Consider the following 22471-nt stretch of genomic DNA (forward strand, 5'->3'; position numbering starts at 1 on the left):
ATATTTGCATAGCTGAGTCTGACCCTTTGTCTCTGGAACTCACAATCGAAAGATATATAGGTATTGCTGTGAAGCATGTGTTTTAAAATGTGAAATTGGATATATTATGACCCTTTTATGTTTCATATCCGAAGACAGTCCACAGGAATTTTATACTGAAGTACTATTTATAACTGCCTAATGTATAAAAACATTTTTTCGTAAGTAACAAGAGCTAGCGGTTATATTGAAAACCATTTCCCTGGCTTACATGTAAAAAACTGACACATTTAAAAAGCCCCCAAAATTACTGATCTAAAGCTAAAGGAATAAATCCATCTGATCTATAAAGACTTACAGTAACACTCCCTGGGGAAACTGGGTCAGTGAACAGGCCTCCCCAGCACACAGAACTTTAGCAATAATGCAAATGATAGCTCTAAAGGCCATCCTGCAACACATCCCCAAAAGGTTGGAACCTATTTTCATGTCTATTTCTATATATTGCCCTGGTTGTACTGACAACCTCTCCTGAGGTAGGGGATTGTTCTTCTAACATTGCAATTTTTATCTCCAAATGAAGCACTTTACATGTTGCTGTTGCTATTTATTAACTGATTTATATAAGATCCACCTCTCTAGGCAGTTCACAAACTCTAAGGAGTGAATAGCAGCATTTCACAGACGAAGTCAGGAGAACTCTCCACTTGTACATCTACATGTGCGGAAAACTCTGATTAATGTCAAATAGATGTTCATGGGGGAGCGTGGTGACAGCAGTGGTTGTGGCTGGTCCATGCAGCCCCACACATTCATTTCATGTATGGAGAGAGTCACATGTATCATATAAATATAATTATACAATCTTTGTTTCATAAATGCTCTTCATACTGGAAAAACCTGTTATGTAATAAAATCTTTTCCCTTCTGATAAAACATGACCCTTTCCCCCCTCTCAAAGTATGTTACTGCTAAGAGCTACAGTAATAGAATTGTAAGTTATAAACATATAGTATTTCAGTAATATTTCTTCTCCATATGTTTCAGCTTCTGTTTTCCTTGTAAAGTCTGAAAAAAATAAAGTCTGAACTGTTTTCCTCTTGTGAAATCTAGCACCTCTACTGATATGTATTTTAACAGCAGCATTTCCTCCTTATAGGATGTAATTAAAGACACTCTTACTGCAGACTGTAATTTTTTATTTGAAATTAACCTACTTTGAACAATTCAGGCATAGCAACTGAAGACTGTGTGTGTGTGTTGTCAATTCTTAAGAGATCATCAGACTTATCTCTTGGTACCATCTTTCAAAGAAAAATGGAAACAGCATTTGCTATACCTATATTTGTATCCAGCAATAATCTGTTCATATTGCCTAAAAGAAAAGAGATAGGAGAGATCTATGGTTCAATTTGTTGTAAATTTGAGGTGTCCCCATGATAGCTGTACTCAGTGTTTTCTTTTTTGTTTTCAGCCCAATGCTAGTGGTCATACTGTTTTCCCTTTTTGAAACAGCAAAATCATGTGTTTAAAATACACTAGAGATTTGCTTAAAGGGATAATTTTGGACCTCCTTCAGAGGGAATCATTTCTGCACCTGTTTGGTTTTTATTTATTCATTAATATTCTTTCTTGTTTGGCGATCACTCGTAGCTGAGTATTGATGTATTTTATTAAATATCTATACTGTCCTTCATCCAAAGATCACAGGGCAGTTTATAATATAAAAACACAAAAACACATACCATAGTAACAATAACAATAACCCCCTCCAAACCCCCCCCCCATTTAAAGCACTATATTGTCTCTTAAAAAGAGGAAAAAAACAGAATGTAAAAAACCAGAGATCTGTTCAAGAAAATTGGAGATATGAAAGGAACATTTCGTACAAGGATTACCATAATAAAGGACAAAAGTGGTAAGGACCTAACAGAAGCAGAAGACATCAAGAAGAGGTGGCAAGAATACACAGAGGAATTATACCAGAAAGATATGGATGGCTCGTGCACCCCAGGTAGTGTGGTTGCTGACCTTGAGCCAGACATCCTGGAGAGTGGAGTCAAATGGGCCTTATAAAGTACCGCAAATAACAAGGCCAGGGGAAGTGATGGTATTCCAGCTGAACTATTTAAAATTTTAAAAGATGATGCCATTAAGGTGCTACACTCAATATGCCAGCAAGTTTGGAAAACTCAGCAGTGGCCAGAGGATTGGAGAAGATCAGTCTACATCCCAATCCCAAAGAAGGGCAGTGCCAAAGAATGCTCCAACTACCGCACAATTGCACTCATTTCACACGCTAGCAAGGTTATGCTTAAAATTCTACAAGGAAGGCTCAAGCAGTATGTGGACCGAGAACTCCCAGAAGTGCAAGCTGGATTTAGAAGAGGCAGAGGAACCAGAGACCAAATTGCATACGTGCGCTGGATTATGGAGAAAGCTAGAGAGTTCCAGAAAGACATCTACTTTTGCTTCATTGACTATGCAAAAGCCTTTGACCATGTCGACCACAGCAAACTATGGCAAGTTCTTAAAGAAATGGGAGTGCCTGATCACCTCATCTGTCTCCTGAGAAATCTCTATGTGAGACAAGAAGCTACAGTTAGAGCTGGATATGGAACAGCTGATTGGTTCAAAATTGGGAAAGGAGTACGACAAGGCTGTATATTGTCTCCCTGCTTATTTAACTTATATGCAGAATTCATCATGCGAAAGGCCGGGCTGGATGAATCCCTAGCCGGAATTAAGATTGCCGGAAGAAATACCAACAACCTCAGATATGCAGATGACACAACCTTGATGGCAGAAAGTGAGGAGGAATTAGAGAACCTTTTATTGAGGGTGAAAGAGGAGAGTGCAAAATATGGTCTGAAGCTCAACATCAAAAAAAGTAAGATCATGGCCACTGGTCCCATCACCTCTTGGCAAATAGAAGGGGAAGAAATGGAGGCAGTGAGAGATTTTACTTTCTTGGACTCCATGATCACTGCAGATGGTGACAGCAGCCACGAAATTAAGAGATGCCTGCTTCTTGGGAGAAAAGCAATGACAAGCCTAGACAGCATCTTAAAAAGTAGAGACATCACCTTGCCAACAAAGGTCCGTATAGTAAAAGCTATGATTTTCCCAGTAGTGATGAATGGAAGTGAGAGCTGGACCATAAAGAAGGCTGATCGCCAGAGAATTGATGGTTTTGAATTCTGGTGCTGGAGGAGACTCTTGAGATTCCCATGGACTGCAAGAAGATCAAACGTATCCATTCTTCAGGAAATCAGCCCTGAGTGCTCACTGGAAGGACAGATCCTGAAGCTGAGACTCCAATACTTTGGGCACCTCATGAGAAGAGAAGACTCCCTGGAAAAGACCCTGATGTTGGGAAAGATGGAGGGCACAAGGAGAAGGGGACGACAGAGGACCAGATGGTTGGATAGTGTTATTGAAGCTACCAGCATGAGTTTGACCAAACTGCGGGAGGCAGTGGAAGACAGGAGTGCCTGGCGTGCTCTGGTCCATGGGGTCACGAAGAGTCGGACACGACTAAACGACTAAACAACAACAACATTGTCTCTTAATATTGTACTTTCATTTTCTACAAATAGAAATAGTGAGGAGCCACATAATTTTAATGTTTGTTTCAATTTAAAGCATGATTTGAAGGACTTATGGGAAATAAATGATACTTTCATGACTGAAGAATTATATAATAAAATAGCTATTTCATTAATCTTATAGTAACAATTCTATGAACTTACATTGTATTATAGGAATCTTTCAAGCCAAGTCCTCCTCGAAAACCTTTGCCAGCTGATCCTCAGAAGAACAAATCTGCTCAGTTTAAGAGTTCCTCCACAGAAGTATTTGGGCTTCCAAAACCTGTGCCTCAAATTGCCCCTGTCAGGTTGGTTTGGCTGTTCAGTTGTGCGTTTCCAACAGAAAACATGTTTAAGAAATATTATAAAATATATCTTAGAATTGGCTCTTTTTTGTTGGGAAAACCTAGCTCAAGGATACCCAACATGGTGCCCTCCAACTCCCATCAGTTCTAGTCAGCAAGGGCAATGATCAGGGATGAAGAGTTGGTGGGCAAATCAACATCTGGGAAGTACTGCGATGGCTAACTTAGTTTCTCACTCACAAAATTGTTCCAGTCATCTAAATAAGCATCTGTTTTCCTGAGCATGTGTTTAGGTACGGCAGTTCTTCTGCAGTTGCTTGTTCTTATCAGCCAGTATATTCCCACTGATAAATTTGAGAAGCAATCTGATGTGGTGAGAGGGACTGGATAAAAATTCCCCGAAACAAACAAATTCTACCAAAGCTCTGCCATAAAATATGGGGGAGGGGCTTAAGTAATACCAGTTTAAGGACACTAGTATTTATTGAATGATGCTGTCATTTCAAGATGTCAGTACCCTCACTGACTTGAAAAAAAGCTGATTGGCATAAATTACAACCACTTAAAATTATTAATTGTTAAAATATATTTTGTGCCATGAATAAAATGTGCATAAAACAAATGACAGTAAAATATTAAGGTGAAGAGATGCCAGTAAACCCTACATGACCTGAATGAATGGAAAGGAATGCTCCTATTTTCCAAAGATCCTGTAACAATTCCTTAAAGCCAAGATATTTATACTTAATTTCTGTTGCTCCACAATTAGCATGTTTGCTAATTTTATTATTCTGTTTCTGACCCTCTTCTTAAACAGGCCTGCACCTAAACATCCACCTCAAATGCCTAGAGCCTGCAATCCTGCCTATATGAAATGACAACATGGAACATCATTTGTATCCTGGAAAGTGAAGACAGAATTTTGCACTATTTTCATCTCCAGTTGGAGATCAATATTTTTATATCAATAGGTAGAATTTTTAATGTTCAAAACCCATTATTTTAAAGAACTCTGAGCTACTGCCTTTGGTGCTATGCTGTGTGAAGGTGGTTTGCTTCTTTGCTCAGGTACTTGTAAATTATTAATTTATATTTAATATTTATTACAGTGCAGAGCACTGTAGTAGATATTGTTTCACCATAACCAAGTTTTCCTAGGAAGGAAGCCATTTTTGTGATGTTTAAACAGTCTTGAACCATCCATTACAGATTTCTCAATGTTGGGTACAAACGCCTCAAATTTTATTTAGTTTGGACCTGTTCCTATAAAGAATGTTGACTAAAGCTGAATTGAAACTTTGCTGAAACCAAGAGACAGGTGAAATTTCAAAAGCTAGCGACTGATATTTGTGAATAGAATCTGGAGGGAAAATATTACTTCTATGGATGGAAAATATTACTTCTAGGGTGTATTTTCAAGGAAGGTTAAGAAAATAATTGCCAAAACGAAGAATTACCTAAATATCTAGGTTTATCAGGTCTTAGGTACTGGCTCTATCATCAAACAGATGTACATTTTCTGCATAAAAATTCAGATTTTACAAAGTACATGCTTTTCCTATACAACCAGACCTTTATCATTGTGTGATGTAACTAAAAATTCTAAATGGCCTGATCCCTGTGCACAGCCAAACCCTGGTTAGAGGGATAGATCTGCTGACACAGCACTAGAGTAGTTACTTGTGCTCTGACCACAATACTTAACCCCAGCCAACTTGGTGGTTCAACAAAAGGCTAGTCATCGCTCACCCATCTATCGGTGGGCACCCTTTGCGGGGCCACACACAGCACCCCCAATCCACTGGAGACTTACCAGAAATCAGCATTCTCATTTTGATGAGAACTCTGGCCCCAAATAAGTTTCTAATATTTGACCTTGAGGGCCACAGCAACAGCTTTCAAAGCTAGTTTCACAGAAGTGTTCACTTCAACTCTAGTACTTGCTCTCATTATTGCTCTCATTGAGCAGTTGTCAGATTTCAAGTTATAATCCCACCGGTTTCGATAAATCTTTAAACAGATCACACAAACTATTTCTCCTATTATACAGCGAAAAACCCCTACATCTGCCCACATGTGTCATGTCTCAGTGTTCTAAATCTTAAAAGGCCTGCTATAGCTGTTTGAAACTAACTGAAAGTCTGTATTTCAAGAGAGTATATAGGCTTTCAGCATGTTTTCTTAATTAAAAAAACTATATTGTACAAGACAGTTTTAAATTCATTGTTTTTGTTGGATGTAGTACATGATTTCTGCGTTAATTGCACTAAAAAGTCTGCAATTTGCATTCTCAGTGCAACACAAAGACTATGTGGTTCAGTAGATCATAATTTAGAGATTGTTTACTGGGTTTCCCTCGTCTCTCTCCTGTTTCTGAGCAACATTGCTGTGGATTTTCTGGAAACAATTGGAATTAAAAGAATTTGCATAGGAGATTTTTCAGTTTGAAATTTTCTGATGCCCTAGAAAACGTTCTAATGTAGCATGCGTATTTTACTTGTACTCAGCAAACAAGGCTATAAACTTTCAAACTGCCAAGCTAGCAAGCCTTGAAAGCCCAAGCTGGGGGGGCAACTGGGATGGCCCAGATAGAACTGGGAGTCCAGACATGGACTCCTTTCCACCTACAGCTCAGGATATTTATGGGGGGGGAACCCTGTCATATTCATAATAGTCAATTAGAACTAGCTTTATTCTCCTTTCTCCCTCCCTTTTACGAGTATTGAACCAATACCACAGTTGATATTGGTGATACTCTCATTTCAACCCCTCAAAAGAAAATCACCTTACATATTCTCTTTCATATCAACATAATGTTGGCAAATTATTTGTTCCACACTATATAACTATTTCCAGCACCAAACCTTTGGCCATTACTCCTGCCTATGCAGTGTGCTAATATCCAAAGTGTCTGTGCTTCTTCAGACAGAGAAACAGAACTTGAAGACCTTTTGTCTTTTTCCAGTAAGTAATTTAACTTTCCCAATTACTTTGCCCTGTAACTAGGCAACCACACAGTCATGCTTATGAACAAAGCAAATAAAATATATCCACATCACAAACAAAACCAATAAAGCAAAAAAGAATCCACAGAAAACAGTTTTGCTCCTGAAGCTTGCATATGATATAAATTATAGTATCAGTAATTACACAATAAGACATTCTGGAAAATGTCAATGTAACATTTATGCTAAATGAGGAGAGTTGCTGATGATGGTAGCACTCAACTTTTTAAAGATAGGATTTGGCATTTCATTTTAAATGAAAGGCAGGTGCTGTTGGGGCTCTTTAAATTACCTTTCATGCATCTTGAGTAGTTTATTTTTCTAACAGCACCTTACTTCTTCACTCCATGTTGTTTCATTTGACTGCCATTAATAAGAAACCCCAACTTGATTATTACTAAAGTAGCATTTTATTTTATTTAGCAGGAATCAAATCCTTGGGCGTGATTGCCGTAAAAAGATGTTGGGGTTTGTAAATTCCCTTTTTAATCACTACATTATTTTTTTCTATTCCTGATCATGAAAGAGCTAAAGCAATACTATTTAAGAACTGAACTGTTCAATCAATGAACACTCTGTGCTTTACAAAAGGCAGGTGGTTTCACATGAGGAACATGATCCTCCTCTGCCTAGCTCAGTTCACACTATGTACCACTGCATGTGCAAAATGGAAATCAGATTGGTAGGCTTTAAATGCATATCACCATATGGATCTGTAGGTGCTCTTCCCTATTTCTTCCCTATGTTTATCATTTACTGGGTAAAGAGCATCAAAACATGCAGCAGAATTTGTAACTGACTGTTGCTCTCATATATTTACACTGCAAATCTTCAGTGCAATTTGCATTTTAATGTGCATCCCCATCATGGTAAAACTAGTCATGCATAAGTATCTTTTTAACCAGAGAGAGATAGGTGAGGCCATATAAATAGTATATGTCAGGACTAAAGATACAATATGCTAGTCAGCACATAATACAAAACAGTCATAATATTTCCACAAAGGATTGTAACATACCTTTTAAATAGGCAAGATTACTTCAAAGCTGAATGCAAATACTTATGTTTATTAGCCTTCAGCAAACACTAGGTTTCTCCTGAATTTCATGGCAGGTTGCTTTCTCGGGCTGTTTTTGCATCTATCAGCTTCCCACACTAGGAAATGCTTTTAAACCTCTTACTGTGATGTGAGCAAGGGGAACCTCTTGTTGTGGAGTCAGCAAGGAGAAGCAACACACAGTCTGTTAAAGTGGTAACCTGCCCTAAGACATACTGGTAAAGAGTGGATCAGAGATCTGATTAATTAATTAAGCATTTTAAAGCAGCAGCTGCACCTTTCAAACAATTTTGCGTTATTAGATAAGGTCATGTATGCTTTCATTCCAGTGAAACGAAAGGCAGTCAATGCAGCCCTGAAGGCCCACTGCGTTTCAGTGGAGTTAAATTGTTTATCTCATACATGTTAAGGCTGATTCACACATACATGTTTGGATGTATCATCACTTACCAGTTCTTCACTCTCAGCCAAATGTAAGAATTGTCTCTGATGAAAGGTATTTCACTTGATATTCTGTAACAGAATTGATATTGTGTAATAGAATTTTCCTATCTGTGGTGATTAATCTGTGATGGCTTAGTCACTAATATTACTGTGCACACATGAACCTACATTCTTTTTAAGGCATGGAATTTATTTTGATAAAAATATATTTAACATTATAATGTTAAACAGATTTAAATTTCTCTGGTCTACAAGCCATCACCCTGATACAAATCCAAATGAAATTCAATGCACAGAAAAAGCTCTCATATCACTGTCAATGTTAGTACTGTGCACATTTCTTTTGTCCCTATGGGCTGGCACATTCAGCTGAAAGGAAAACCATTTCATGTCAGGGAGCTTCTGACGTGATTTGGAGAAAATTACTGGATTGGGGAAGCACACTTCAATGGCAAACACAATATTCTCTCTCGACTTTAACATGCACAGTAGATTTCAGTAAGCTGAGATTTATGTGTCATATAACGACATAAAGAGCTGCTTATACCTAGTCATACCATTGGGCCCAGGACTGCTTGTTCTGACTGGCAACAATTACTTCAGGAACTTTCCCAGCCCTTCTTCCAGATAATTTCAACTGAACCAGGAACATTTTGTATATAGAGCATGTGCTCAGTCACTTTGCTAGGGCTGCCTCTCGATTTACCTGTATTATGAAACCTTAGGCCACTTGATTTGCATGCATTGTAGTCCTCCTAACAAAATCAGGTAGCAATCCAGAAAAAAATAGGTAAAAACAATTATGTCTCAAAGGAAAGTTGATTATTCTCCTACAAAGTAAAGTCTGCTGCAGTGACTGACTTGCCAACCAAGAAGTTATGATTTTCCCTGCAAAGTCGAATAGTATTCTCTCTGTGTGTCTCTTGTGGTAGAGGGAGGAAAGTGATCATTGCTGCACAGTTTCGGTTCATATAAGCATCGGTAACCACAACTTGTAAACATGGATGACATGGCAGATAAACAAATAATTAAACCCAGGAATGATTCAATGATGAAAAGAATCTGTTGATTTTTTGAGTAGCATAGTTTAGTTTAGAATGATTTTGTGAATTCTCAGATATTAGACATTGTTCTCACAGAGCAATCACAAAATATTGTCTTGGACGAACCTAGATGCCTTTTCTACTTTAACTCCCTGTCCTAAGACTAGGGTATGCCATAAACAGAGCAGGCGAACCATAGAGCAAAAGAGCAGCAGCTGACTCAAGCAAATAAGCAAAAGTCATTATAGTAAATTGGCAAAAGGAAAAGTTCACTAGCCAGTCTTACCAAGATATACATTACTTTCCTGCACCGTGATCAGTCAGATCCTAGGTATTACCTAAAGACATCTGCTAAGTGTTTCATAACACTTGCTGCTTTACTGCAGCTTGCTTATTTGCAATTCTGGATGAGCCAGGGGAAGGGAAAGACTTCCCCACCCCCAACACAGGCCAGCTGCATGCTCTCAGTGCTAGATTATGGCCAATAGTTTTAGTTGTGGTTTACCACAACTAAACTACTTTGAACCATTACAAGACACGACAGAACAGATTTTGAGCAAGTGTTGAAACAGACCAGAGCCTCTTTCAGTTCATTGAAACCTTTGTATATTTCTTAGTATAATGATAACTAATTCTCTCCTCAGTCCTGATCTTTGTCTCACTGGTAGGGTCTTGCTTACATTACTCCGAACAGAGATGTCCAAAGTTGTTTCAGAAGCTGTTGATTCTGACCTGTCATTGCATAATCCCTGAGCTCCAAATCAAACATCACCTCAGTCACAATCTTCTTAGGCAGCCTTAGGCAAGGCACTTCTAATCAACTTAAGCCCTCAATGTGAGGAACAGCCCTATAGGAATTACCCAAACTACACTGAGTGTTTTGAATGCTAGATAAATGTTAAGTACTGTAATTAAATATTACTGTATCAATACTGTTGTTTAAATTAACAGAAAATCCCAAGTTCTCTTCCACATCCCTCCTTGTTCATAATTTTGCTTACATAAAACTGAGAACTCCATGTGCTTCCAGATCCGTTGAATATTTACATAATTAATTTGAACAAGAAATAAATATGAGTCAAGAGCCCCTAAATCAGGGCTAGCTGACCTGTGGCCCTGCAGATACTGTTGAACTACATTAGCCCAAGTCAGCATGGTCAAGGATGGTGGGAGTTGTAGTCCATCAAGAACTGGAAGCCCACAGGTTAACCACCCCACCTTAAACCATCAGATATGCTTCTTCCTCAAGTTAGTTTAGCTTCTAAATAAGCTCTCATTGCACACTCAGAGTGAATCAAGGTGCAAAATTAGTTATGTTGCAGGTTTAATCAGGCACATATGACATATTTTTGCATTTTTAACTATTGCCGTTTATAGTAGGTTTTTTAATGTAACAAAAATGTTCTTGGAATTATACAATCTGATTTACATTTCCTGATATATAATAAAATAATAAATTTGTTAATGCATTAATGGGGAAAAACACCAAATTGAACTTACCTGGTAAGCCAGCCTGGGAACCTGTTAAAGCGTGGGGTATACAACCCTTAAATAAATCTTATTTGAATATCCCTTCTATGTTGTAATCACATGCAATTATCATCACAGGGTAACTGTACCAATGTAATACATAGTCTTTATTACTCAAGATAATGCAAGTTTCCTGTATTACGATTACAATTTCCTGTATCATCCTGGGAAGCAAAGACATTTCAGTCCTTTTATTCTTCTGTTATAGTTTACATTTAGGTATCTCTTTTAGCATGAAGCAGGCATATAAAATGCAATGTGAATTGCCATCAGGACTGACTCTGAACAAAAGGTGCTATCACTCTTTGCATTAAGAGTAGCAACTGATATTTTAACTGCTGATAACCTGATCCTTGATACATTTTCATGGAAGTTAAGTTCCATTAGCTGCATTCAGTGGGACTTTCTTCCATGTGATGTTTTTAAGACTGTGGTGATAAGACTGTTAATTGTAATCCATTTAGCACACTATATATGAATATTAGAGTGACATAAGCCATTAATTTTTATGAACCATACCTTTATAATGCTTTCAGTTAAATGTCAGTTTGCTAAAACTTTCTACATAATGCACTGTGTAACAGTTTGCCTTACTTTTATACACTTTTTTGTAATGATTATTGCAGTAACATGTTAAGAGCCTACAAACATGTTTCAATAGCAGGACAATCTATTCCCTATTAAGTATTCTGTATTAAATAAACAGTAAATACATCCTTAGTTATGTACTGATTTGTGTTTTCTGCAATTATTAAAAGGTTTTGAAAATGGAATAATTTATTGAGGAAATAAAACTTTGAATACTTTGTTGACCAGGTATGGGACAATTTATTTTGTCTGCAAAGAACGGGGAACATTTAAAATAATAATCTCATAAGATTCTCCTGAATGTGCTATTAAGACTGCAATCCTATACACACACATCTCCCAAAAAAGTTGATTTCCTCCAACTTGTGTACTTACTGCAAGCAAGTACAGAGTCAATATTATTATTATTATTATTATTATTATTATTATTTTATTTTAATATTAAAAAAGCTATGTTGATGGTTCTGATGTCATCATAATTCTTGTGCTGCTCAGAAAGATTAGACTCTAACTTACAAAATACAGTGTTTCTAGAATGGATTTTCTGTTATTCTGTTCAGCTTTTTGCCATTTAGAATCATAGAATTGTAGAGTTGGAAGGGACCCTGAGGACCATCTAGTCCAACCCCATGCAATGCAAGAATATGCAGGAATATGCAGCTTTCCCATATGGGGATCAAATCTGCAGCCTTGGTGTTATCAGCACTATGCTCTAACCAACTGAGCCATTTGAACCAGCTTGTTTCACTATCCTCACCAACTAACATTCTGAATTCTTTCATGTGTGTTTATGTTCCGAACAAAAACTGCAGTATTTGCATGTACAATTACTCTGAGAGAATCTGATTTTAATGAGCAGCTTGCTGTGCATCTATGAGGTGGCCAAGGAACTTGGACAAATACCAATTTCTTACCAGACCAAGTTCAATATACTATTGGCATATAAAGTCCTTAATGGCATTTATTCCATCACTTTGAACTCACACTTTTCCAAGTATTGCATAAAATCCATTCTGCATTTGCAAGGAGTCATTCCTTTAGTGTGGCAGCACAAGCCTTAGGAATTCAGGGTCACTGTGGCAGAATGCCACTCCATGGACAGTGGCTCATTTGGCCCTCTCCCAATTATCTTGTTACCTACTTTCTCCTCTACAAAAACCAGTTACACTGCACAAGGACAGCCAAAGAATTTAGCATTGGAGCCAAGCTAGACGTAATTATTTTATTACATAGTATGCCCAGGCATCCTTGGGATTTTTGTTTTTTAATATATAACTGTTGGGGGGGGGTGTCAAAATGGGATCATCATATTGTTGGGAGTAAAGCTACCATTGGTCATAACGGGAGATTTTCCCCATTGTGAATCATGAGACAGAGAGAGAGAGTACGCGCATGCACGCAACTCCCACTGGGGCCATGGCAGAGACAAAGCGCTAAGCCCCACCTCCAATGTTGTGCTCCCAATCCTGTTCTCCATTCCCCCGCCCTGGCCATTTGGCCTACTACATCACGGCCAAGGACCCTCGTACCTACGGGACCGCCTCTCCCGGTATGTCCCACAGAGAGCCTCAAGGTCCATAAATAGCAACACCCTAGTGGTCCCGGGCCCTAAGGCAGTTAGATTAGCTTCAACCAGAGCCAGGGCAGGGCCTTTTCAACACTGGCTCCGGCCTGGTGGAACGCTCTGCCTCATGAGACCAGGGCCCTGCAGGATCTGATTTCTTTCTGCAGGGCCTGTAAGACAGAGTTGTTCCGCCTGGCCTTTGCCTTGGAGCCAATTTGATTCCCTCCCCCTCTTTCTTTTTTCTTTTTCCTTTCTCCTCCTGTGATGAAGCTGCATTTTAATATTTTAATGTTTCAATATTTTAATGTTGTATTTTAAGTTGTATTCGTTCAACTTGTTTTTATTATTGCTTGTTAGCTGCCCTGAGCCCTGCTGTGGCTGGGGAGGGCGGGGTATAAATAAAAATTTGTTATTTATTATTATTATTATTATTATTATTATTATTACTATGCCACCTATTTATTTATTGAGAAGCCATGCATTCTTCAGCAAACTACATGATAATTTATGGCATGTTCTTGTTTTGCCCTTAACGTCAGTGACTGCTACTACTCAAGGGCATGAAACAGGAACAGCTGCTAGCATGAGAACAAGAGGACAGAAGAGCAAAAAATAGGATCACTGCAAAAACTGACCATAATGAGAAAATAATGCTGCTAAAATGTAGATGAATTTAAACGCCAGAGAAAAATGCTGGAGAAGCAAAGTTAGCATTTTAATCAAGGCACCCAAGAGTGTGTAACAGCTAATTAGGAAAAAGGAAAACAACTAGGATTTAGTCCTTGTGGCCTGACCTCCTTCGTAGGTAAGATTAGGCTTCAAATTGTCTGCTTCACACAATTGTAGCAGAGGATGGGGAAGAATCCACGTTCACATTACTTAATTGTCTTTTCCTTTCTTCTATTATTGAAACCACACTCTAAAAAAGAGAAGGAAAATAGCAAATGAGGATAAAATGCTTAAGGAATAGAAATCAGGAGATGAGTTCAAGTAAAAGATATCCATACCTGTCTGTTCATGCCTCTAGCCATTTCCAGGGCACCTTTGCCAAACTGAAAAAAAATCCCCCCCCCCCAAAAAAGTTAGTTTTGTTATTTTAAACAGTTATTGGATGTGTGTGTAAAACAAGTGCTGAAAAAGCTACTCTTACTGCTATTACCTCATTTTTAACATCAGGATCTGCTCCTCTTTCTAGAAGTAATGCTACCAATTCTTCATGGTTATTTAATGCTGCCACCTGGAAATAAGATTAGGGGGAAATTATATATAGTTGGGTGTTTGCATAAAATAAACTTGTTCTCTTATTGGAAATATTTTGGAGAAAAGAAAAATTGGTACCTTTTTCTTCAATGAAAGCCAACACAGATTACCTACTAACACAATGCAAGGATTACTCAATATTAGAACACCATCCCAAATTTGGAAATAAACTCCAAACACTGTTGTGTTCCAACTCTGAAAGTTACTGTTTGAGCAACCTCCAACTGATGAGAAGTAAATGTCAAAGCTACTACCACTTCTATGAGGAACTGGCATGGTATCACTTTTAGAAGGAATGTAACAAATGCATCTTCATTTCTGGTACTGAGATACACGCAAACGTATCTGACAGCCACATAGCTGTGTGTATTTTAGAATAAGCAGCTAGAACATTAACAGAGGACTGGGTTGGTCTATACTCCTGACAGCTAGGGTCTGTGCTTTATTTTTAATTTTGTTGACTATATTTAAATATTCTCTTGACAATGTTATCATCAACCAACTACAAGTATGCCAAACTTTTTAAATAGCTTTCAAAAGAAGTTTAAACATGGCCTAGCAGCCGGAACTCAAGATCTAAGGGCCTTACAAACCATTGCATGGGGGTGAATCTGTGCACTTAACAAGAAGCTGCCATCAGTCATAGCACCCCAAGTGTATTTTGCACAACACATTTATAGTAGTGTACAAATGAAACAAATTACGTTTACACCACTGAATATCAGAGGTGGTATTAAATGCAAGTCCCACTCAAGGTAGATCCACCTAAGTTAATAGACACGACTATCTTAATTTCAAAGGGCTGACTGAGTAGGATTTAGCTGAATGCAACCCATAGGGGTTGTGTTCAGTTTTACGATGAATTTTTATCATTATATTCTCCGTCTAGTTTAGGTTTATGCCCACTGCTTAGCAATGCTAATTATTAAGTGGTATATAGATGCCTTACATAAATAGTAAAACAGTGTATGTGGTGACCTTAAGCTATATAATCCTGACCAGAATTTTGCATATAGGAGCAGTGATAGTCGAGTGATTTGCTACAAGTCATTTGTGCATTGCTTCACTATGTTGAACTTCTCTAGGCTCTCCTGGAGTTCTGACGATCTCCATCTTCTACTGCAGCATTCAAGTCTGCCTTTACATGAAGGATCTGAATATTAGCCTTTAGAGCTTGGCAATAATACACCTGCTTCTACAGATCATTAAAATATCATCCCAAACACCTGTTTGTAAAGGTAGAGAAGTACTTGCTCGCTCTCTCTGTGTGCTGACTGGAATGAAAATGTTAACAGAGCATTTTGATCTTTATAGAATCTACAAATACAAATGCAGTACTTCAGAAAGATGAATTTCCAAGTATGAAGGAATAAGAGGGCTCATCCTATTAAAGAAACATTTGAATTTGCTCATACGTACTTCATTTCATGCACCAAACTAGAAAAGAGATTGTGAGATAAAGTGCCTTAATAAGAGAAATCAAAGGGGAAGTGAAGTGTTACTTTGAAAATCCTCCTGTCATCCCAATACAGGTAAAAAGGCTTCTAGCACAGCCACTGCATTCTGTGGGCAAAATTAGTAGTGAATGAAAAAGGACTTGTCATCTGTGCAAGAAAGGCTTTCCATAACAGTAAATATATTCCATGGGGCGGGGAATAGTATGGAGCACTAGTACCTAGAAGCCTTTCTTAAGTAGACCTCTTGACACACCACCTTATCAAAATGTTTCACATTGCAGAAGAAAACTGGTGGAATGAGCAGGTAGTTCTCAGGTAAACAGACAACCAGGTAAACAAGCTTCACACCCAAACCCAAATTATACCAACACAACCTTGTTGAAGGGAACAGGCAGGATTAATAACTCAGTTTCATACATTACAGATCTTTGAGAGCAAAGCATCTAACTGCCTCATTCTATAGTATACAAGTAAGTTCAAAACACCTTTCTAAGAGCAGACAAAAGTTTGAGTATGTATATATTAGTGCAGTTCCATGGACTGTTGTGCAGATCACTTGCAGCAAGTCTAGCGCAGCCCCACATTGTATTGGTGGCAGGAGTGGATGAACCTGTTGATTTCAGTTTCTTATTTTTTCCAGTCTTCAGTTCACCTCATTTCTGCATCTGTCTGAAAATTTGTGTACGTTTTGGTGCATTTATCCTAATATACACATTTGCCAGCAATTTTCCTTAACATAAAGCATTTTTGTGCATTTTTCTCATAAATACATATTTTTGTGCACACTTTTCACTAACATATGCTTTTTACACAGTTGGGTTTTTTTAATTGGAGACTTGCACCACAAAAACCACCACGTATAGTGTATATAAACTCTAGTGCACTACAAAAATATTGGGGGAAAGTGTACAAAAAGGAGAACTCTGGATTTGGAGTTGCTTTTCACACAGCACTTTTCTATGAGGTTGCACAGTGTATTCCAAAATATACCAGCACACTGCTTAGCAGCAGAGCATACCATGAGAGGTGTCTTGCCATCCTTATCTTTTACATTCACATCAGCTCCAGCGTCTAGTAAAGTTGTGGCCACATCTGCTTTTCCTGTTATTGCACATAGTCTCATCAGCGGAGTCCACTCCAAGCCTGTGTCTTTAGGATCAACCTGTCAAAGAAAGGATGTTCTTCTGATACTTGAAACATGAATTCAATGAAAATTGACAAGATTTCTGTTCTGTTGAATACTTGCTGAGCTTATTACCTATCTTCAGCATCACTCTTTCCTGCTTGTTCCAGCAATTTATTTCTCATGCTGTGCAGTTCTTGATGCCTGGAGCAGCCTCCTTAGCCCTTTCTATCTATCAGCCCAATTCATGCTCCCACTTCAAAATCTATTCCTTCCATAAAATCATTCCTAGACCACTTGACATTGTCATGGCCTTCTTCCGCCAGGTAACCAAATTCAGTCTTATTTTACAGACTCACTGGCCTTAATACAGCTTTGCTTTTCAGTTTCATCCTCTCCATTTTATTTTGATTGAACACTTCTTGGCAAGGAGGGTGTCATTACTGTTATCTGCAGAGTGCACAGCATGCTGCTGATAAAAGTGTAGTAATAGCAACAGCAGTGGTAGCATTATTGGTCAAGATAATGCCCATTCATTCCATATTTTTAACTTACAATTTACATTTATTTCCCTGTTACATTTGCAGGTGTTGCACTTATAATTTGTGTGTTTGTGTTTTTCAAATTGACTCTAACATAATATTTGATGTTCATTTTGTATTATAATTCCTAATTTATTAGTTCTTCCAATACACTGGGTGGAATCAAGTATTGTACAAGCAGACTTCCACTCACTTTACTCGACTGCAGTTCCCCAATACCCTAAAATTCTGTCCCAGAGGGTTCCCAACACTCCAGAGCAGATTTTCAGGGTGTACAGGAAGCTGCAGGGGTGTAGAGATAGGGAGGTAGAGTCCTATTGTATAAAAAGAAGCCCACCCTGCCCATGAAAAACAGTACTGGATACAATCCAATAATGTATATATTCAACTGAACTTCTTTTTCCTGGTTTTAAAAAATTATTTCAGGGATCATCTTGTTGGTGACTCCGACAACAGGGGAAAGTTTGCCTTTATCTACCGAGAACAAATGGGTCACACGATCAGAATTCACCAAACTTTGGAAAATAGATAGAGTATGTTTGATGTGAGGGCGATCTGGCTGCAACATCTATCACCCCATTGATTGCCAGGGTTGATTCAGCTGATCTGGCTGTCTAGGCGGGTGTCCCCTTCCTCCCTCACCGCTCCATGTGCGTCCCTCCTGAAGCTGCGCACTTGGTGGAAGAGGACAACCATCCCAGATAGGAGTGTACCGTTCTTCGGTCAAGGGTATACGATAGCTGCGCTCCCCTGCTAGAACCTCCAAACAAGCTCAAGGACCTCCATTCTCCATTGCAGTCCTCTGGGCCTTTCAAATGCCTCTCCTGAGGGCTGGAAAATCCTTAGGAAAGGATGTGGCACAGAGGAATACAGTGGAAATGTTAAAAAATAGTATAGAAGCAGCTTGTCAGAGTGGATAGCTTTGTGGGGAGCACAGAAGATCACAGTGGGGAGGACAGGATGGGAAAGTCACATTGCACAAGTGTCTTTCACTCAGGTACACACTGGATTCAACCAAAATTTGTACTTTTTTTCAAACCTAGAATGTATTTATTTGGTCATTTGAATCTATTCCACCAAGTATCCTCTTACGTAAACAAGATTAGTTTCAAATACAGTAACCAATGACTATTAAAGTTATATACAAGCTTTTTAAAGCAGGTAATGCAATTTCTTCATAACCTTGAAATTACGGCAACAACTGGTGCAGCATTCCATAATGATTAAACAGCACACCTATATACAGTGGCATGTACACATCTGATAAACTGCTTCAAAGTATGTAGATGAACACCATACCTGACAACCATCCTTGACCATCCACTCAATAACATCAACATGTCCTCCGTCAGCAGCCCAGTGCATAGCTGTACATCCCCCAAGATCTCTGGATAACCAAGAAGCTCCCTGGGATCTGAGATACTTAGCAATGTCCAGGTGACCAGCATAACAAGCTATCATTAAACTAAGAAACAAAAAACACTACTTATTAACACATAAAACATTGTTATTTTGCAGTTTATAGAAAATTAAGTATTGTTTATGTGAGCCACACCTTAGTCTAAATACTCTTCTAAGTTGGTTAATTTTCTGTTAAACACCATTTTATGACTGTATATTGCTATGTTATATGACCACTGATATAATCACTATTATATTACTAGTAAATCTGAAGCCTACATAAAGTATATGTAAACAAGCTATTAGAAGAACTTGTTCACAGTGCTAAAAGGAAATGGTAGTACAATACCAAAACACAATATCCAATTGTCCAGATGGACAAAATGGGCTGATAATTGTAAAAGAAGCCTTTATATATATAAAATAAGGGCTTTTGTGAAATGTATAACTGGGGTTAGCAAAAATAGCCAAAGAAAAAACCAAAAGAACATTTTCCTAGTAACTGCTAACATCTGCAGTTCAGTGTGTATCACTGAGGATTCTGTTGAATCTTTTGAGACATTACTTCATTTTAATATTTCCATAGAGAACAAAATCCTAGACATCAACTGAAGACACAACATATTGACTTCAGTGTAAGATTTACGATTTCCCAACCACAGAACATCAGCCAGCATTACCAGGGACATCTAGTACCACTTATGAAACACCTTTAAAAGCAGGCCTTTCAGATTAACTTAAAATATCATTGGGAAGAAAACTTGCATGATTTTGTGTAGATATCTAAGTAATACTAGAAATTAACCGGCTCATAGACCAAGTTATTAAAAAATTGTATTGTTATTCTATGGGTTATTGTATCTTATTTCTTGCTGCTGCTTATATGCTGACATCTTTTTGGAGGTCTTTGGACAAATTTACTTTTAGAAAATCACCATACTTTTGTGTTCAGGAAGATTCTTTTATATATACTGCTGATACTTTCAACATGGTACTCTCAACATAGTACAATCCACACCAAATGCCAGTCCCAGAAACTGCCTGAATAGTTTAGGATCGACATTAGACTGCCAAAACAGATATGAAAGACAAAGTGCGGGCAAATGAAAAGTTAGTAATTAGTAGGTGATATGTCAACTGATCAGCAGTGAGTTGAGGCTAGAGGTGGTCCAGGAAAGGCTCTGATAAGGACGTGTCTTGAGGAGATAGTAAAATAACTTTATTTATCAAACTAATTCTGTCAGAAATTATTTTTAAAAAAACAGAGCGGAACACCCTTGTTGTTTATTAAACACTTGGGGAAACCCAACAGACACTATTATTGATTTGGGCCATAAAATGAGTAACTAGCCCTGGCTGGACATTCTGCCTGGATAGGGTGTATATGCCAACCATACTCCCTATAACCCCATCCCTGCTTGCTGAGTCCCTGACCTTCTCGGGCTGAAAGCGGAAGGTCTAAAACAGGGCTTCTATCTGCATTTGTTTGAAGGAGAGAAAAAGGAAGTCCCATTGAGCAGAAGTTCATTCTGCTGGCTGATGAACATGGTTCACTTGCTAATTTGACTGGTTGTCCTAAATTATATGTATCTATTGGCTTACTTTACTACTTTAAAGTCCTTCCTGGACAGTAAGAGTGTTGCATGCACTAAACAGACTGAATATTTGGGAAAGAGCACAATGGCCCTTTGCATACAAAAGTGGTATTTAAAGAAACAATCAACTAAAGCAAATTTTAACAAGCTTCATACAATAGCAAAAGTACATTCCACAAAATAATGCAAATGCAAATATATCTCATGCTATATATACATAAGCAGTTTTTACTATGTCATACACTGTTATAACCAATTTCATAATTTATTTTCATATTTATTTCGTAAACATTTATATACCGTTTGATTGTAAAAAAACCAACCAACCAAGAAACAGAACCCAAATCAGAGTAGTGTCAGGAGAGGCTGTCACAACCATCACTCCCATTATAAATGGGCTGCAATCTGCAACACCTGAGAAGAGAGAAACCTGCTTCTCATTTCAGTTATCAGCCTCAGCCTAGTCCATTTGTGCCTCTGAATGTATAGCTTTACTTTCTGCCATTTAAATTAATGGCTATCATTCATTCCAAGGAAAATTGAAGTGCCACACATGGGCCAAATTTGAGGGTTTATGGGCTCTAAAACCAATCCCTCCCCACAAAATAATAATTTTAATCTGCTTTTTTTTTGTTGCTGTACACAAATGTTGCACCCATGCTGTTCCACATTTTACTGCTCCTCCATCCATGTCATGTTGTGTTTCCCATCACCATCAAGGACCATGTAGTAGAGAAATGATGTCAAGCTCCGATACAGAATGTTAGGCTAAGCCTGGCATCCCCAACCTGTGGCCCTCCAGATGTTTTGGCCTATAATTCCCATGATCCCTAACTAACAGGACCAGCGGTCAGGGATGATGGGAATTGTAGTCCAAAACATCTGGAGGGCCGAAGGTTAGGGATGCCTGGGCTAAGCTATGTATGTACTGCTGCCATTGCCAACAGGTGGTGGGAGAATGGCAGCATTGTGTTGCCCAGGCCTCAAAGTATCAACAACAGTCAGGGAACAAAAGCTGCAAAATTAAGAGTTCCATTTCAGATCAGCATTAGCTAAGGCATTATTACTGATGCAGACAGTATCCCAGTGACATTTCCTCCCCATGGACACAGGTTTACATTAAATATACTTTTTAAGTCCACAATATCAACATCCGCCAGGTTATCTGATGAGGCAATGTACTGCATTTATTACCTGTCTTTCCCACTGGCATTCTTCCGGTTCACATCTGCTCCATTTTCTACCAAAATCTGTGCAAGTCTAGATAGAAAACATTTGCATTATATTATTTTTCAGCAACTAGCAGCTTGCCAGGACATATAAAGAATATTCAGTTAGGGTACCAATTTTGATGGCTGCTATAGTAAGAAATTGTTATGTGGCAAACTGACCACTGTCTTCAAACCATGTGCAAATTCATATGCCACACTGAAATTATTTACCAACTAACAGCTTGCCTTGTAAGTCAATACAACTATAATCAACAGCAACTGCTGCAGCACATTATCCCAGTCTAGAATATAAAGTTGATGTGATCCATTGACTAGAGTACTGTACAAAATTCTGGTTTCAAGCCAAACTTTGTTTATAATTAACTAGGTAATTTTGAGCAAGAGCAAGTCACTGTTCTTCAGTCTTAGCTCTCAGTCTACAAAACAAAGAATAATTATTCATTGCACTGTGGTGTTATGAGGATGAATGTGAAAGAACATACTCTGAACACTAAATAAATTATCAGTTTCAGGCCTGTAGCTATAAAATAGTATTTAAGGAATGAATTGGAGGGGGGCCCCCAAAATTAATACATCTGAAAGGAGAGGTGGCCACCTTCTGCAGTTTTGAAGGCTACTGTTCTGTCAGTGATTACAATACCCCATAATAAAATTGTTGCTGTCTAGTCAAACATTCACAGTAATGAATCATATATGCCCAGGCATAGCAGTACATATAATATGCATAAATACATATAATGCATACAATATGAAAGA

General features: G+C 38.2%; 2 protein-coding genes across 8 annotated transcripts in view; one reads left to right on the forward strand and one right to left on the reverse strand.

Annotated features, from left to right (window-relative positions):
- The window catches only part of ADAM12 (ADAM metallopeptidase domain 12), a 201723-nt gene extending 189960 nt beyond the window's left edge, over positions 1-11763 (forward strand). For 3 of the 4 annotated variants that reach the window (XM_083506121.1, XM_083506122.1, XM_083506124.1), the window contains exon 22: positions 3744-4298. In XM_083506121.1, the coding sequence (XP_083362247.1) occupies positions 3744-4025 (282 nt within the window). In that variant the 3' untranslated portion in view covers positions 4026-4298. Of the gene's footprint in view, positions 1-3743; positions 4299-4691 lie in introns of those variants that run through there. The other variant, XM_083506123.1, reaches the window with a different exon arrangement.
- Positions 7397-22471, reverse strand: part of FANK1 (fibronectin type III and ankyrin repeat domains 1) — a 31824-nt gene continuing 16749 nt past the window's right edge. For 2 of the 4 annotated variants that reach the window (XM_083506229.1, XM_083506230.1), the window contains exons 6-11: positions 21678-21743; positions 18787-18952; positions 16841-16984; positions 14265-14342; positions 14113-14157; positions 13800-14024 (exon numbers count right to left, since the gene is read on the reverse strand). In XM_083506229.1, coding sequence (XP_083362355.1) covers positions 13938-14024; positions 14113-14157; positions 14265-14342; positions 16841-16984; positions 18787-18952; positions 21678-21743 — 586 coding nt within the window. In that variant the 3' untranslated portion in view covers positions 13800-13937. Of the gene's footprint in view, positions 8450-10923; positions 11037-13799; positions 14025-14112; positions 14158-14264; positions 14343-16840; positions 16985-18786; positions 18953-21677; positions 21744-22471 lie in introns of those variants that run through there. The other 2 variants (XR_014526899.1, XM_083506228.1) reach the window with 2 other exon arrangements.

Source organism: Podarcis liolepis (genome assembly GCF_965112155.1).
Source record: "Podarcis liolepis genome assembly, chromosome: 5".
In the NCBI taxonomy this organism is placed as follows: Eukaryota; Metazoa; Chordata; class Lepidosauria; order Squamata; family Lacertidae; genus Podarcis; species Podarcis liolepis.